The sequence below is a fragment of the Silurus meridionalis genome, chromosome 18, assembly GCF_014805685.1.
Source record: "Silurus meridionalis isolate SWU-2019-XX chromosome 18, ASM1480568v1, whole genome shotgun sequence".
NCBI classification, from domain to species: domain Eukaryota; kingdom Metazoa; phylum Chordata; class Actinopteri; order Siluriformes; family Siluridae; genus Silurus; species Silurus meridionalis.
Genome location: NC_060901.1, coordinates 14,705,521 through 14,722,744, shown reverse-complemented (window position 1 = coordinate 14,722,744; position 17,224 = coordinate 14,705,521). Strand labels below are relative to the sequence as shown.

Below are 17,224 nucleotides of genomic sequence, written 5' to 3'. Positions count from 1 at the left end.
CACAAGAAACTGCAAGCTTTTTCCTGGCAATGTGTCTACAAATATACTGATCAATAGCAACACAAAGTTTTAAGACATGTTGATGTTTACCTTTTGCAGTGGAAAACGACCCTCATTTCATTGTCCACCTGCCCAAGAGCAACATGGACATCTGTTTCAACATTGACTCCAAACCAGGACACATTCTCAACCTAGTGTCTGACCCTGGAACAGGTACCACTCTCCAACAATTTTAGTCAGATTAATATTCATCAGGTCTCTCCTGGACTTACTAGAATAGTTTTTCAGAACTAAGAAAAAGTTTCATTTGTACAGTGATCAGAGTAAGAACCACAAAATTTAATGTTAAATTCATTCACAGCTGTTCACATACTTGCTTCTAAACAAGATATTGTTTAGACATACTATACAGTATAATATATTCAAATGAAAGTAGAATTAAATTAATTTTTCTTATTAATCCAATATTATGTGTAACATATAATATTGATAGGCCAACAATATAATAATATATTCTTATAAATTAATATTCAAATAAAGAGTACAAGGTATAATAAGTGACCAAATAATCTGACAATTATATTTTTTTTACACTTTTTTTCTAAGGAATTTGTTTATTTAAGAAAATGAGGTTTGTCTTTAATTAAAATTTGGAGGCTCTCAACAGAAAGATTTTTGTTCTAATTCTTTTCTAGAATTGGAAAAATACAGTAGGCTTTTATTGTTTTATTATTAATATTATTATTATTATTATTATTATTATTATTATTATAAAATCTAAATCAGAATTTCTCTATTTTATAATTAGAATAGAAAATGAATATGAAACATTTTATTCAGAAACTGCAATTTATGCAACTACATTTAAAGAAATTTTACTTCTGGATACTGAAAAACTAAAGTGGTGTTTAAATAACTGTGTAAAAATGTTTTTTTTTTGTTGTTTTTTTTTTACTGTAGCGTGGATTCAATATTTAACAGAAAATAAATTATGAAAAGCATGTCACCTTTACTTTGAGAAAAAAAAAAGCTGCTTTGGGACAATGTCGACTGTTAAAAGTCAAGTCAAGAGGCTTTTATTGTCATTTCTACTATACACAGTGGTACACAGTACACAGTTAAAAAAACAAGACAACGTTCCTCTGGAACCCTGGTGCTACACTAAACAACAACATAGAGCTACAACACAAAACAAGCTACATAAAGTGCAACCTAGTGCAAACAGTGCAGACAAAAACTGTACAGACAGACAACAGACAGACAACACAAGACAAGACACAAAACCCGAGATAGCGCCGACCAGTAAACCTACTGTATACTTGATTATACAGTTCTGTGCGAGGAGAACTGTAAAAACTATAACTGGGAGTAAATATAAACAGACACAATGCAGTGCAAAAAACAGCAGCAGTCAAGAGGTGCAAAAACAGCAGGTAAACAGTATAATGCGGTCAAGTATAAATAATAATAAAAAGATGATGGTGGAATGGATTGAAATTGAGATGAGTAATGAGTAATGAGTGTGTGTTAAGTTCAGTTTGTGCAGTTCTGTAACACACATTTGAGTCGTGTCATCGGCAAACTTGACAATGTGGTTTGAGCTGTGCATTGCTACAAAAGCACTATACAAATAACATTTTGTTAAAGTGATGTAGCTTGACATACATCTGGAAACAAGCTTTTTATTTGTAGATTGTATTGTATGGAAAGACATGTTCAGGGATATGTCAGAAAACCATAAAACCTGTTGTTTCTACCTGTAGTGCTTTACCTCAAGGTTAAACTACAGCAATGTTTTCTTTACCTTCAGGTGTACAATACAATATTTTTATTATACTTTAATTATATGAAAACTATTTTAGCAGTATCAGATTGTGACCTTAGTGTTCATATATGTTTTAAGTATATAGCATGTATATATTAGTTTATATTGAGATATACATTTTATAACATTACTGTAATCTTAACCTTGTATTCCCAGTGCAAAACTAGACAAGCAAATGCCATTCACCAAAACATATTTCTGCTAAAATGGTTATTTTTCCCTTCCTGCAGGAATTGCAATCAATGGCCAGTTGGTGAGTGGCAAGAAAATGAAAAACAACAAATTGAACACATACTTTGGCACCATCTCCATTTCCGCCAAGGAGATTGGGTTGAATGTTGTGGTGAGCACCAAGAAGATCGACTTGATGGAAGGCAAAAACAACCACTCTTTTTCCTGGGGAGCCACAGCTAAAATAACCCTTACAAGGTACCAGAAGTTTCTTTTTAAAAAAACTCTAATGTTTTCTCCCATGCATTAAATTGCAAGTATTATTCTGTTTGTTCACCAGGGCCATGGTTTCCATCGAGAAGGAGAGCAAGATGACTGTGACACTGGATGGTAAGATCTCAGTGATGGTGCTGCTGCATCGTGTATGGAAGAAGCATCTAATTAACGTGGACTTCCTGGGAATCTACATGCCCAGCACTAACCTGTACTCACCGCAGGTCCATGGTCTAATCGGTGTGTATAAGTGTGAACGTTTTTGAAGAGTCATTGGTAGGAAAGTTTAACTGTAAATTTGTTAGCAATTTCCAACTTCATTAGCTCCTGTATTTTAAGACACAGTGGTGGTGAGTTGCTTGTTCTGCCAAACCCTGATGGAGTTGGGTGACGGGCATAATGAGGGTCCTTAGGATACTGAGATTAGAGCATCTTTGACAAACACAGCATGGTTCCAATGCTGGAAGTGCAACTCAAAGGCTGTAAAGGACTTTTAGAAAGTCTCTGACTCAACTTTGTATTAGTATTTCTCAGTTTCAGTAGAATATTAATAATCTAGTTACTGTATTAATAGTCTAGTTATTTTTTAAATAGATCAGCATCAACACTTTAGACTAGTCATCCCTTATTGTAAGCACCTTCTAAGAAATGCATTGTTTTGAGAAAGCGTACCAGCCCTTGTACCATCTTGGGTATATGATCACTAGTTTAGAAGGAAAGCACTCTGGTGGTCTGGATAAGGAAGTAGTAAAAAAGCAGGTTATCTATATTATATCTGAGCTTTTATTATATCTATTGAAGGACCTCCAGAGAATAGCCAGACAACAAGGTAGCCTTTGGTATTTGTACTTTGCTTGAAAACAAGTACACAGAAAAAACTCTACTAGTTTTGCTAGTCAGTCTTTGTATCATTTATATAACCATAATGAAAAAAACAAATTTTTTTAGTAGCACACAAGTTCCAGTTACTGTGTATCGTTTAAGTCCATGGTATAATATTATTTATTGCTTTGAATGATGCTGTGAATGAATGAATGAATTGATGAATGAATGTATGTATGTATGTATATTCCATGTTTATAAATAATAAGCAAGTTACATACTTTAAAATATGATTCTTAATATTATTATTATTATGCAGATCATTATAAATATTTGGAAAAAACGGACAATATCTTTTCTATGCAACAACAAAAAAACTCAGCGTTTTAGCCAATAAATAAAAAGTATGGAATCTATTTTACTACAATATAAACAGGTCAAATACAAATGACCCCAATGTTAGGAAAGTACCCTTGTCATGGTAATTCATATTTTAATCAGCCAACCTTTAACTTTTATGTTAAAACAGGGCAGTTTTCAAATGAGCCCAGTGTTAAGGTATATGATGTGCATGAAGGAACGGAGCCAGACAAGAAACAGGCCACCATGGAAGTGAAGGGCAACAAGCTTATGGTCACCAGGTAGTACACCCCAACACACACACACACACACACACACACACACACACACACACCCCACAGCACTTTTGCAATTAATGCAATAGCACAATCTGTCTCTGTTCAATATTCCAAATATATACGTTTACATCATTACATTTGAAGTAAGCATGAATACTGGTTCTAACAGCTAAGGGCATGAGTATTTCCAAAAAACACTACCAAACTGCAGCATAATTAAATTGCAATGCTGAAAGTGTACGTTGAAGGCTGTGTGTTTGAGAGAATCTCTAAAATCTGATTTAATTATGTATTAGTTTTTCTCACTTTCAGTAGAAAGCATCAGCAGCACCTTTGGGTAATTCTCATCCTCAGTCGAGTCCTGTACTGATAAACTGAGCGATTTCCATCAGGGTCCAATGTTCCTTCAATACTTGATTGACTCTCAAATAATAGTCGTTATTTTTCAAATAGATAAGTGTCAGCATTGGAGTGATTCCCATCTTCAAGCATAAGCAATATCAATTTTGTCTTCATTCTCTATACAAAAATATATTTACTTAGTAAAACCACTACACTCATATAACTAGTTCTTAACTAGTCTCAACTGGATATCTGCCTTTTCTTTAACTTGGACTGTTCTTTTTCTTTAATTCTCTTCACAGAGTCATTATATTTGATTAAAAACTCTCTTTACTATTTATTTTGTAATTTATTTGTTTGGTTCTGTTCTCCAAAATACAAAACAAAAACAAAAAACTACCATGACTTTGACCAGCTTTCTCATTTTTTTTTTTCTTTAAACAAATTCCCTTAGCAATAAGTATTTCTTTTACAAAATTCTTGGATCTAGAAAGTCGAAAACATCTGGAGAATTAAATGATATTTCTTGTATATTTAGCAAATATTTTGACATTAATAAATAAGCAAGTTAAGTAAGTTAACAAGTCATTTAAACTGCACTACATTTATTCAGCTGATAAATGGTTACAGAAATGAACAACAAAAATATATTTTTTTACATAATAGCATGTTCTGAAACTTGCTGTTTTTGAATAACTGTTCATATAATTGTTAGTTCCTGTAGTCTAATGGTTTAAAACAATGTTGGAGAACGTAAGGCAGAGGTGTCCAATCTTTTCCACAAAGGGGAAGTGCAGGTTTTCATGCAGGTTTTCATTCTAACGAAGCAATTTCACAACAAATGCTACCTGTTAAAGTATAATGATTTTCATTTTCAATGGATGTGGCTGTTGATCGTATGGAATGAAAACCTGCATCCACATCGGCCCATCGTGGAAAAGATTAGACACCCCTGATGTAAAGGAACCTTTTAGGTGTACGGTCAATCCTAGATAATTAGCGTTTCGGAACTCACAGGTCGGAAAATTTGCGGGTTCTCATTTGGAACCTAACTAACAGCAAGTTGCGGATTCTCTTCAAATTTGCGGGAATCCACAGTGGGACCGAATGTACAGGAATGTTAGGAATAACATTGTAAGCTGTTTTTAGTAAAAAAAAAATTGTAACACATTATTGTATTAAAGTGACATAATGTCTAGATGAATTCACTAAAGTACCATAGGGGCTGCGGGGGTGCGTCCAAAATTTGCGTATTTTCGAAACTTGTGGGAGTCTTAGAAAGTAACCCCTGAGTTTTCAGGGGGACCACTGTATATACATTTTACACAAATTTTACAATTCTGATCTTTGATTCTAAATGAATATGCAGTATTAAACCATTGATGCTATGGACGTCTGTGTTAAACAGGGGCAAGCAGAAGGACTATCGATTGGATAAGAAGCAAGGTTCGGATGTGAATTGCTGGTTTGTCCATAACAGCGGGAAAGGCTTCATCGATGGCCATTACACCAGCTATATTGTCCCCAACCTGGACAGCTTCCTCCCCACTGTCTGAGCATATTAGCACAAAAATAATGAATAGGGTCGGTCAGATATACAGAGAAGGAAAAGTTGTATAAGAAAGTGTATCTTCAAACTGACTCATACAACAGAACTGTAAGGAAGAAACATTCGAAGCAGTTACAGGTGGTGCTTTACATACATTTAATCCATTAAGAAACAAAAATTTCACATTGTCCAGTGTACACTGTTCATACAATCCAATGCTTCCTCCTAGAATTTAAATCACAATGTGAATCCATTTAGATTTTATACTGTCCTTACAATCATGTTAACTTTAATTATAGTCAATCCTGATATCTATTAAAATTGAAGAAAATTTACCCTTGCTGTTTAAGGCTGTTCTTCCTTTTAACTGGATTCCAAACATGGCTTGACTCATGTGTTTAGTACAGAGCTGCTGGAATGTGTGTATGTCCCTGATAAACGCTCTGACACAGTAGAGGATGCAGGGAAAACGACGATGATGATGATGAAGATTTGGGAGGGGAAATTACATTTTAGAAAAGCCCATCATGCCTGCTTGGAGAAGTCTTCATATGGAATCCCGTGGACTCGCTTTCCCTTCAAAGTGCCCTGTGACACATGACAAAGTGTTTAGCTTACAATTGACGAGAAAGTTTGCAAAATAGAGCAAAATTTTCCCAAATCTACCACATTTTGTTCCATTTGACTCTGATGAAGTCAATCAGTCAAGAAGTGTGGGGTGTAAAATGTGTTACACAAAAGCCATAAGGTTTATTGTAGGGTACAGGGTTCGACCTGAACAAGACTAAATGCCTCAAATCTCAAAATGACTTATAGAAATCTGGGCAAAAGGATGAAACAAAAAGTCTTTTATGGTTTTTGAGAGACACAGGTATGTTTCTTTTGTTTATATGTAACAGATTAGGTAATTTAACTTTATTAGTCCATTAGATTCCACTTCCACTCTAAGCATGAATAACACACTCTTTACACACACTCTTGGTACACTTTATTTACAAATTTTTTATTACAATTTTTATTTTACAATTATTTTCATTTAGCTGAAATAATTTGCAGTGCCTCTTGTAAAACTTGTAAAAGGTCTTCTTCACTAGTTGGAGATTTTTTTTCTGACCTTGTGTTCCAGTTCATCCCAGAACATTTCAGTAGGATTTAGGTGCAGTGACTGGGAAGGCAATTCCATGAGAGATAACACTTCAGCTGACTGCTCTCTGAATAACATTTACAGAACTTAGATGTATGCATCGGGTCATTGTCTTGTTCTTGTTAAATGGGGAATTTGTTTCCAATGAACCACAGATGGAATTGTATGGTGCATTGAGAAGCATGGAATAGTAGCCATGTACCAACATATTACCAGGAATAATCTTCGACCTTCCCTCCTCCAAAACAACCTCAAACCATTACGCTTCCACCTCAATGTTTAACTGTGGAGATGAGGCAGTCTGCTAACATCATCTCTCCTGTTCTCCATTTTACAAAGGTTGTGTCCAACATGAACTCATCTATCCACAGGACATTCTTTCACTCATTCACTGTCCACTTCTTGTGTGTTTTTGCCCTTTACTTAGTTTGTTGCATAGAAACAAAAGAAAAAAGCATGTGTCTCAAAAACAATAAAAGTTTTTTAATCGCGGAATGATTTAAGTGCTGATTATATGAACGATATGAACTCAGATCATTGTAGCAATATTAATAAATATACACCAACTATAAAACATTACTAAATTATTTATAATTAACATGACATCAGGTAAATCAGTTTATTTACCCTGTTCATAGCATAATCATATTCTTTTGTTACCATAATCTTGATTATTGCAAAACTCAGTAATCCCCCACCCCCCCATTTAGCTACAATAAATCAATTCAATTTCCAGAGATAGAGATGTTATAAAGGAATGTATAAGTTTGATCCTTATACTTGTAAGTTCATCAATAATGAGCGGACCAGTGGTGACTGGCAAGGAAAAACTCCCATAGATGGAAAGAGGAAGAAACCTTGAGAGGAACCTGACTCAAAAGGGAACCCATTCTCATCTGGGTAGCACCGAATGACTATTAATTACAGTTCCATCACTGTTAAGGTGTGCAGTGAGCTCAATGACCTCATAGCTACATTTCAAAATTTCAAATGTGTACAAATATCCTGGCTGATTAACTTCTTGATTAAATATGTGTGAACTTCTCTACTGGTGTGTTAACACACCAAGGAAACTTATACATTACCGAGTCTATAATGAGTTGAGCGGAGAACTTCTTTTCATCTATGCATTCTAAGATGGCTTCCACGTCCCGGTACGGTCCATTCACTATCACGACTCGCTTACCTGAAAGAAAGAACGGATAATTAATCATGCAGTAATAATCAGTATGTGCAAAAAGTGTCAAGGGGAAATGTTCGGTTTTCCAATTTTTTTTAGACTGTAATTCAGAAAATGAATTCCTGATAATTATCAACTGTATGTCAATACATGTCAGTTATACGCAGCAGCAACACAAGTAGTGAAATTCCCATATGTACCTTATATACATTTTGAACATTAGGGCACTAATAATAGGACACTACGACAGAACTAACACACCCCCACAATTTATACAACATTTGTTGACTTTTCAGTCAGGTATTTACTAGGGGTGTAACGGCACACAAAATTCACGGTTCAGTTCGTACCTCGGTTTTTAAGTCCCGGTTTGGTTCAATTTCAATTTCAAAAAGATGTTTTAGAGAGGCTGCGAATATGGGCATCAAAGGATAGTGAGGGGTCGAGTATGATACCTAAATTTCTAACAGTTGCTGAGGGTAAAATTGTAATAGCATCCAGATCAAGACTAAAGTCCACAGAGTTGTTTTTTATTAGAGATGGGGGACGAGATATCAGAATGTCGGTTTTACCCAGATCCAGGCTAAGAAAATTTGAGTGTAGCCATTGTTTTAACTTGCTAACACAAGAGGAGAGTGAGGATTTTACATTAGGAGAATCTGGTTGACAAGCAGTGTATTATTGAATATCATCACCATAACAATGCTAACTAAAACCATGTCTACGAATGATGTTGCCAAGCAGCTGAATGTACAGAATGAATAGTAGTGGACCAAGAACAGAGCCCTGTGGGACACCCTGTTTAAGTAAGACAGTAGGAGATTTGGAATTGTGTATGGGGATGTGATATTGCCTGCCCGAGAGATAAGAGGAAAAACAGGATAGTGCAGAGCCTGATATGCCAAATTCCGGTAAGCAGGAAAGTAAGATCTTATGACAGACAGTATCAAAGGCAGAGCTGAGGTCTAATAACAGAAGTATAGAGAGACTACCTGAGTCTCCAATGAGTAAAAGTTCATTAACAACCTTTACTAGCGCAGTCTCCGTGCTATGCTGTTGGCGGAAGCCAGATTGAAAAATATCGAAGAGGTTGTTACCAGCTAGGAATTACTGCAGCTGAGAGGCCACAGGCTTTTCCATGATCTTCGATACAAATGGCAGGTTGGAAATAGGGCGGTAGTTGGATAAGTCTGCCGGGGCCAGATTAGTCTTTTTGAGTATGGGAGTAACAGCAGCAATCTTAAGTGACACAGGTACAGTAGAGGAGATAAATGACATATTAATAAGGTGGGAAATGGGGGCAGAAATCGCCGATGTACAGTCTTTTAGCAGGAAAGTAGGTGCAGGATCAAGAGTGCATGATGAGGAGTTAGATTTTTGTATTAACTCAGTGATTAAAGAGGAACTGGTTAAGGCTAGGGTTGTCATAGAATGATATGTTCTTCTTAACTGTTGTAGTGAGAGTAGGGAGCAGGTTGAGAAGAGCCTGGAGAGGTGGAGGTATGTGCTGGAGAGAAGGGGAATGAAAGTCAGTAGGAGTAAGACAGAGTACATGTGTGTGAATGAGAGGGAGGACAGTGGAGTGGTGCGGTTGCAGGGAAAAGAGGTGGAGAAGGTGGAGGAGTTCAGGTACCTGTGGTCAACAGTGCAAAGTAATGAAGAGTGTGTTAAAGAAGCGAAGAGAAGAGTGCAGGCAGGGTGAAGTGGGTGGAGAAGAGTGATAGCAGGAGTGATTTGTGATAGAAGAGTATCTGTAAGAGTAATAGGGAAAGTTTATGAGACTGTGGTGAGACCTGCGTTTGTATGGTTTAGAGACAGTGGCATTGAGTAAAAGAAGGTGGAGCTGGAGGTAGCAGAACTGAAGATGTTGAGATTTTCATTGGGAGTGACGACGATGGACAGGATTATGAACAAGTTTATTAGAGGAACAGCGCATATAGGACATTTTGGAGAAAAAGTGACAGAGATGATTAAAATAATTTGGACATGTGCAGAGGAGGGACATGAGTTATATTGGTAGGAGAATGCTGAGGATGGAGCCACCAGGAAGAAGGAAAAGAGGAAGACCAAAGAGGAGGTTTATGGATGTGGTGAGGGAAGACATGCAGGTAGTTGGTGTGAAAGAGGCCGATGTAGAGGACGGGGGGTATGGAGACGGATGATCCGCTGTGGCGACCTCTAATGGGAGACGCTGAAAGACGAAGAAGAAGTTGTTCTATTTAATTGTTCTACTTATTTAATAAGTTTCTGAGGGCACTCAGATTTACTATCTTACGCACATAAAAGGTATTGCATTCGGTACACATGCACCAAACCAAAACCTGTTTCGAATACGTGGACAGTTACACCCATAGTGTTTATTAATCCAGAACACTGCTTGGAAAAACCCATGTTATTACATGGAAAAACCCATGTTATTAATATTACTGAAGGTTAATGGACATTTAATTAAAACTACTACTATAAAAGGGGAACTTAGACCATCATGATACTCAATAAGTTTTGATTATGTATGTGATTTGAGACATCCCCATTGACATCAGCCTAAAATGCCCCAATTATTTACTATCACTGCACTGAACCTTACATGAGTCATATTTAATATTCTTAGACATTCACTTGGCAATTGGCCATTTTGTGTACGTGAAGTTAAAAGCCTGGATTACTGACTTAACACTACTCTTAAAATAAATTCACTGATGCAAAAAAAATATTTACAATCATCATGTATCTACAAAATGGACTTTTCAGCAGTGACTCTTCAGAATATATTATAAACTTATGAACATGCTCCATGAATAGATATGTACCGTACAAGTGTGAACTGCAAGTTAAATCAGTTTAAACTTGTTTTCAAATTCTTATTCTCTCATAATTGAGAATCGGCATTGTTGTTGCTAGCAGATAGGCAAAATAAAGTTCTAACTGTCAATTGGCAAATGCAGAATATTTTAACTAAGTAACATGTTCTTCTTTTGTTCTTCTTTTTTTCTGAATTGTTGGAATTTCGTCAAAAGCATCCTCAGGCTTTTGGACCTTGCTATCTGGACCTAGTGCTGTCTTACCCGGTGCTGGAATCACTGTCTCCAGGTGGCTTTGGTCCAGTTTGAGTTTGTCCCCTGAATCGATCAGCTTTACAAAAGCCGTGTATTTGTCCTGTACCTCCTGTAAAACACACACAATTATCAAAAACACAAAGAGTGTAGAAAATCACTTAGAAGTGGAAAGCTCACAGCGCTGACTGACCCGAATGACCGCTTTCTTCTTGTAATACTTGTCTCCCAGCCTCTTGGTGATGACCTTAACTACTATGTTGGGTCGAATCCAATTGTCAGGCCTCACCGTTTTTTTCTTCTTCTCTTCCATCTATAATAATCAAAATAACATAAATTCTAGATCAGGGGTATGTGGATCTCGGTTTTGAGGCCATACACTGACAAGCCATAACATTATGACCACCTGCTTATTATTGTGTTGTTGATTTGTTTTCAAAACAGTTTTGACCCATCGAGCATTACCAGCATTAACTACTTCAGCAATTTGAGCTACAGGAGCTTGTCTATTGGATCGGACCATATGGTGCAGCCTTCACTCCCTGCGTGCATCAATGTGCCTCGGCCGCTCATGATTTTGTCACCGGTTCACCACTGTTCCTTTCTTGGACCACTTTTGATAGATACTGACCACTACAGAACAGGAACATCCCACAAGAGCTGCAGTTTTGAAGATGCTCTGACCCAGTCGTCTAGACATCACAATTTAGGTTATTTCAAACTCGCTCAAAATCCTACACTCGCCCATTTTTCCTGTTTCTAACACATCGACTTTGAGGACAAAATGTTCACTTGTTGCCACTAACTAACAGGTGCCATGATGGAGATAATTGGTGTTATTTATGTCACTGGTCATAATGTTATAATAAAATAATTCCTAAATGGGTATATAATATGTATTAGGGGTGTTCCATGACTAAGGATTTAAATCATTGAATCAAAATAGTCCAGTCGTGCCAACAGTCACATATCGAATTATATGTTTGTGCGTGCGTGCGTGCGTGTGTGTGTGTTAAATAAAAGGCAATGTGGATAAACATTCGTAAAACAATTCTTCATAACATTTTAGTACAGAACATCACACACAAATATAAAAGAAAATGTAATATACAAACAATAAACCGGAATCAAATAAAACTAAAACTAAAATAAATCGGCTAAACTGCCTGTGCGAGTGAGCATTTAATACAGAAAAACAAACATATATATATATATACAGTACAGACCAAAAGTTTGGACACACCTTCTCATTCAAAGAGTTCATGACTATGAAAATTGTAGTCACACTGAAGGCATCAAGGGCTATTTGACCAAGAAGGAGAGTGATGGGGTGCTGCGCCAGATGACCTGGCCTCCACAGTCACCGGACCTGAACCCAATCAAGATGGTTTAGGGGTGAGCTGGACCGCAGAGTGAAGGCAAAAGGGCCAACAAGTGCCAAACATCTCTCGGGGAACTCCTTCAAGACTGTTGGAAGACCATTTCAGGTGACTACCTCTTGAAGCTCATCAAGAGAATGCCAAGAGTGTGCAAAGCAGTAATCAAAGCAAAAGGTGGCTACTTTGAAGAACCTAGAATATGACATTTTCAGTTGTTTCACACTTTTTGTTATGTATATAATTCCATATATAATTCCACGTGTTAATTCATAGTTTTGATGCGTTCAGTGTGAATCTACAAGTTTCATAGTCATGAAATTAAAGAAAACTCTTTGAATGAGAAGGTGTGTCCAAACTTTTGGTCTGTACTGTATATATATATATATATATATATATATATATATATATATATATATATATATATATATACACACATATATTTGTAAAGTTATCGTAATAGGCTGTATATTAACCTATTAGGAGAAAACCAGTAGTTCTATGTGAAATCAGACATTGAGCACTCCATATAACTAAAATTCTTATAACACCTTCGAGAAGATTCTACTGTAAGATTGATAGTTGAATCAAATCTTTGACTATTCTGGGTCACCTCCAATGTACATCAAAAACAAATATCATAAAGCGCATTTGAAACGGCGATCATGTTAATACAAAACATTAAGAAAAAATGAAATGAGTGAGTGAGTGAGTGAGTTAAAAAAAGAGGACCGACAGGCCCAGAGTGAACATGCAACACGTTGTATAATGTATTATATCATGTTGTGCATAGTATTGAAAATAAAAATCCTAAATCTGATTTGCCTTATACCATCAGGGAATAAAATAATGCAAAAAGTATGGACTGGGAATGGAACAGATACCTCCATGATCTCATCGAGTGCTGATTTCTTTCTCTTCTCCTTGGATTCAGCACCGAGAGACGTGTCTTTTCTTTTCACAGACGCTGCTGTTTTAAGGGCATTTGCACCCACAGATGTGCTGTGGAACAGGAAGAAAGTGTTAAAACACTAAGGCGTGGACAAACACGATATATAGCGAAATATCCTAAAAACCTATCCCAAATTTTTGCAGAAATGTATAAGAATGAAACCTTGGTTTAGCTGGGCCTGAGGAGACAGAGCCAGCAGCCAAGTTGAAAGCAACTTTCTCTTCCTCGTTTTCCCTCTTCAGTTCAGTAAACACGGGCTCCTCCTGCATGAATGGCAAGACAGTGTAAGTTACAAGCAAAAACATCTAAAACATCTAAACATAGCATCCATGTCTCCGTCTCATACACGCACCTCTGGCTCTTTGCCCTTTCGGCCTCTGCGCACTTGTTCTTCAATAAACTTGGCGCTTCGCTCTTCGTCGTCCAGATCCTGCTTCTTCTTCCTCTCCAGCTCTTCTTGCCTGCGGATGGTTTCTGGGTCGCGATCGATGTACTGAATGTACCAGCCTTTGGGTGTCTCGTCCACTTTACACAAACCTACACACGGACGAAACAAGGCGCTGTTAAGCTGACCTAGTCTTACCATAATCACAGAATGTGGGAGGTTTTAAGCCAAGTTCAGGGTTTACCTTCCCTTCCCAGCCATTTGGTGAAGTCTGTGAGGGTCTCCCACTGAGTGGAGTTCATGTGAACGTGTTCCCGATTGCTGATGTACTCATTGTAGATGATATTAGAATGAACTCGCTTTGTTCCTACGACAACAAAATATAAGACATATGGATTATATAATGAACGAATGCTGTAAAAATGTAAATATGATAAAGATTTCTTTTCGGGGGAAAAAAAAAAGAAGGGGGAAATCGTACCAAATCGCCTTCGTAGCAGCTCCAAAAAGTCACTCTTGAATTCACTGTGAAGGAGAAACACAGAGAAATACGGTTAATAATATATATAATATAATATACGGTCTGGGATTTTGAGATCTCAACATAAGTTTAGACCTATCAATGTGTTGATATATTATTGTTCATCGTGTCCCATGTAAAATTGTGCAGTCCGGTATTTTGTGTTACATTTTGATAATTTACATTGTCATATTTTAACAGACTCAACCAAGATGTTAGTTGGGGAGGAGCTGAACTCACAAACGACAGTGTCTGAAAGGAGGATGGTGTCCAAAGTACATTCCATCTTAGACAACTCGTCCCACCCACTTCATAAAACACTGGTCAGTCTGAGGAGTAAGTTCAGTGACAGGCTCATACAACAACGATGCACCACACAGGAGATTATTTCTGCCTGTGGCCACTACATAACTCCTCCCTCTAACGGTTAAACAGCTTCTTCGCGCTATAGATGTTATACAATATAGATTATATAATTATATTTATAAATTTTCATGCCATAAATATATTTTATTAATATTTCAGGCAATTATGTGCAATAATCTCAGTGCAATAATAATTAGTTACATGTGCAATAACCTTTAGAACCATTACAGTAGTCTGACTTTTCTGTCATCTGTTTATCGCTGATGCTACACATTTCATTTGACTTAATATGTATAATTCCTATTTTCTTTAGTCTTTATGTTAATCTTTTACTGTGAGCAACTGCAACCAAACAAATTCCCTATCAGATCAATAAAGTATTTTGGTTCTGATTTTTATGTAGAACCTTGGTCCTAGGGGAACTTTATTTAATTTCTTTGTATACTCTATTGTACATGGTTGAAATGACAATAAAAGTATTCTTGACTGATTAACACCAACTGAGCAAAAATGTTTTTTAAATAAAAATAGAACAAAATGGTGCTTTTTTTTACAAGAACCAATTTTTCATTGCCTCAAAGTGCTACCAGCATAACCTAGTGTGATTGGGAGCATTAAACTGACAAACATTAAGGTAAAACTAAGAGGAAGCACAGAAACTAACTGTACCACCACTAAAGTTAGATGGTTACCCAAATGTCACTGTTTTGACTTGACCATTGTTGTGTCTAAAGTTTGAAAAACATAAATTGAACAGTCTGGATTTCCATCTTAATAGCAGTACCGTGTCAATCAGGCCTCCTGTACATCTCAGGTCAATCCTTAATTATTATAACCCTATACAGTAATCATATACAGTATGCCATTGCCCTTTTGCACAACATTTTGTTTACATTTTTGCTACTGTTCACTTTATGTCTCTTTAAGCTATTTTGTATTTTGTGTCTTGCACTGTCCTGTGCTGTCTTGCACTATTTGCACCAGGTTGCACACATGCACTTTATGTGTTGAGGACACTTATTAGTCCTTAACCCTGTTTTCTGTTTCTGTGATTGCTGTTGTATGCAGCACCAGGGTTTAGGAGGAACGTTGTTTTATTTCACTGTGTACTGCATCAGCTATATATGGTTGAAATGACAATAAAAGCTTCTTGACTTGACTAAAGTGTACATACACATACATACATACATACATATGTAAAAACATGACAGCGAATGCTGACTGGACAAATAAATTGCAATAGGAATAAAGAAGTATGAACGATTGGGGTAAGAGGGGGGTAGAAAGACGTGAGACTCCAATTACAAAGCATTTCACATTACAATTAAATTTAAGGTTTATAGTGTTTGTTTTGGTGGTAAAATAATAATAAAAAGGCTTTTGGCAACCAGCGAGAAGAGACTTGATTGTAAAACGTAATGTGAAATGACACTGTGTGCATTCGATTTTAAATAATAATGAAAATATAAGGAAAATAATATTAAAAATATACATGAAAAACTCCTTTTGCTGCATTTTACTGACTTCTGACTGACTTCTTGAAACCCTCAATACAGCGTGCAAAGCCTTACTAATGTTATAACTGTGTTGTAAATAATCCGTGGTCAGAATCTAATCACAATATGGGTGTAAAAAATAAAGCATTGGCCTAAAGATTCAAGTTAATTAACACTGTACGCTTTTAACCATCGATTAGGAGAACAAGATCAATTACACAGGTTAACATGATCATGATGTAAAAGAAAATATCGTTTTTAATAACATGCACAAGTTTTCTCATTGACTTACTTTGAAAAGTAGTCCATGAACTGGTTGGGATTGTCAGAGGCCAGAAGTAACTGGCGCTGATGAGACTCAGACAGGCAGTGGCATTTAAACCCATTCTACCAAAAGAAGAGGCATCACACACACACACACACACACACACACACGCGCGCGATATTTGTTAAATTGTTTGAAGAAAAACACTTTATGAAAGTACGGAAGTCCAAAGAGACCATGTATTATAACACTTGTTTTCCTTTTCTCGTCAACACGACTTAATTTTCTCGTGATCTCGACTTAACAAAAGTTGTTTTTCTCGTGATCTTGACATAATCGTTGTTTGCTCGTGATCATTAATTTTTGTTTGTTAATTTATTCGGTATAATATCATGTTCTAGAGGCAACAGCATCGCAGTATCATGGATAAATATCCATATCTATTAGTAGCGGCGGGAAACACGAGTCGTGCTGACGAGAAAACGACTTGTTGTGTCGAGATCGCGAGAAAACAAGAAAGGAAAAACATTATAAAGGACGGCCTCTTGTGATGTCCGTAATGAAAGTATATTATTGAAGAAATCGTACTAAACGGAAACAAACTTACTTCGTCTCGACACTGTTTCTGACACATCTGACAGTACCAGCGCAACTTTTGCAGGCCTTTCGCTTTAATCCGGTTCCCGATCGCCTTAGGGCTCAGGAAATCCGCTTTCCCCATTGTAGATTCAAAAAAAGTACAAACCAAGGATAAAACAACACGATTTAACCCGCGATTTCAGCTCTGGGTTCCGGTAAACACACGCTTTACTGTTTATCCGCGTATGAAATCTTGCGTATGTGTGTTTCGTCATAGAAGATTGTGTA

General features: G+C 36.6%; 2 protein-coding genes across 2 annotated transcripts in view; one reads left to right on the top strand and one right to left on the bottom strand.

Annotated features, from left to right (window-relative positions):
* itih2 (inter-alpha-trypsin inhibitor heavy chain 2) overlaps window positions 1-5,955 on the top strand; it is a 23,589-nt gene extending 17,634 nt beyond the window's left edge. Inside the window, exons 16-20 of the mRNA XM_046872945.1 lie at window positions 100-213; window positions 2,056-2,254; window positions 2,337-2,509; window positions 3,621-3,732; window positions 5,480-5,955. Of these exons, the coding sequence (XP_046728901.1) occupies window positions 100-213; window positions 2,056-2,254; window positions 2,337-2,509; window positions 3,621-3,732; window positions 5,480-5,627 (746 nt within the window). The 3' untranslated portion in view covers window positions 5,628-5,955. The remainder of the gene's footprint in view (window positions 1-99; window positions 214-2,055; window positions 2,255-2,336; window positions 2,510-3,620; window positions 3,733-5,479) is intronic.
* kin (Kin17 DNA and RNA binding protein) lies at window positions 5,753-17,224 on the bottom strand. The gene is made up of 11 exons (XM_046872948.1): window positions 16,965-17,224; window positions 16,385-16,479; window positions 14,192-14,235; window positions 13,955-14,077; window positions 13,678-13,862; window positions 13,488-13,588; window positions 13,258-13,375; window positions 11,191-11,310; window positions 11,010-11,109; window positions 7,850-7,950; window positions 5,753-6,208 (listed from the first exon to the last, which is right to left on the bottom strand). The coding sequence occupies exons 1-11, from the start codon at window positions 17,076-17,078 to the stop codon at window positions 6,146-6,148; spliced, it is 1,164 nt and encodes a 387-aa protein (XP_046728904.1). The 5' UTR covers window positions 17,079-17,224; the 3' UTR covers window positions 5,753-6,145.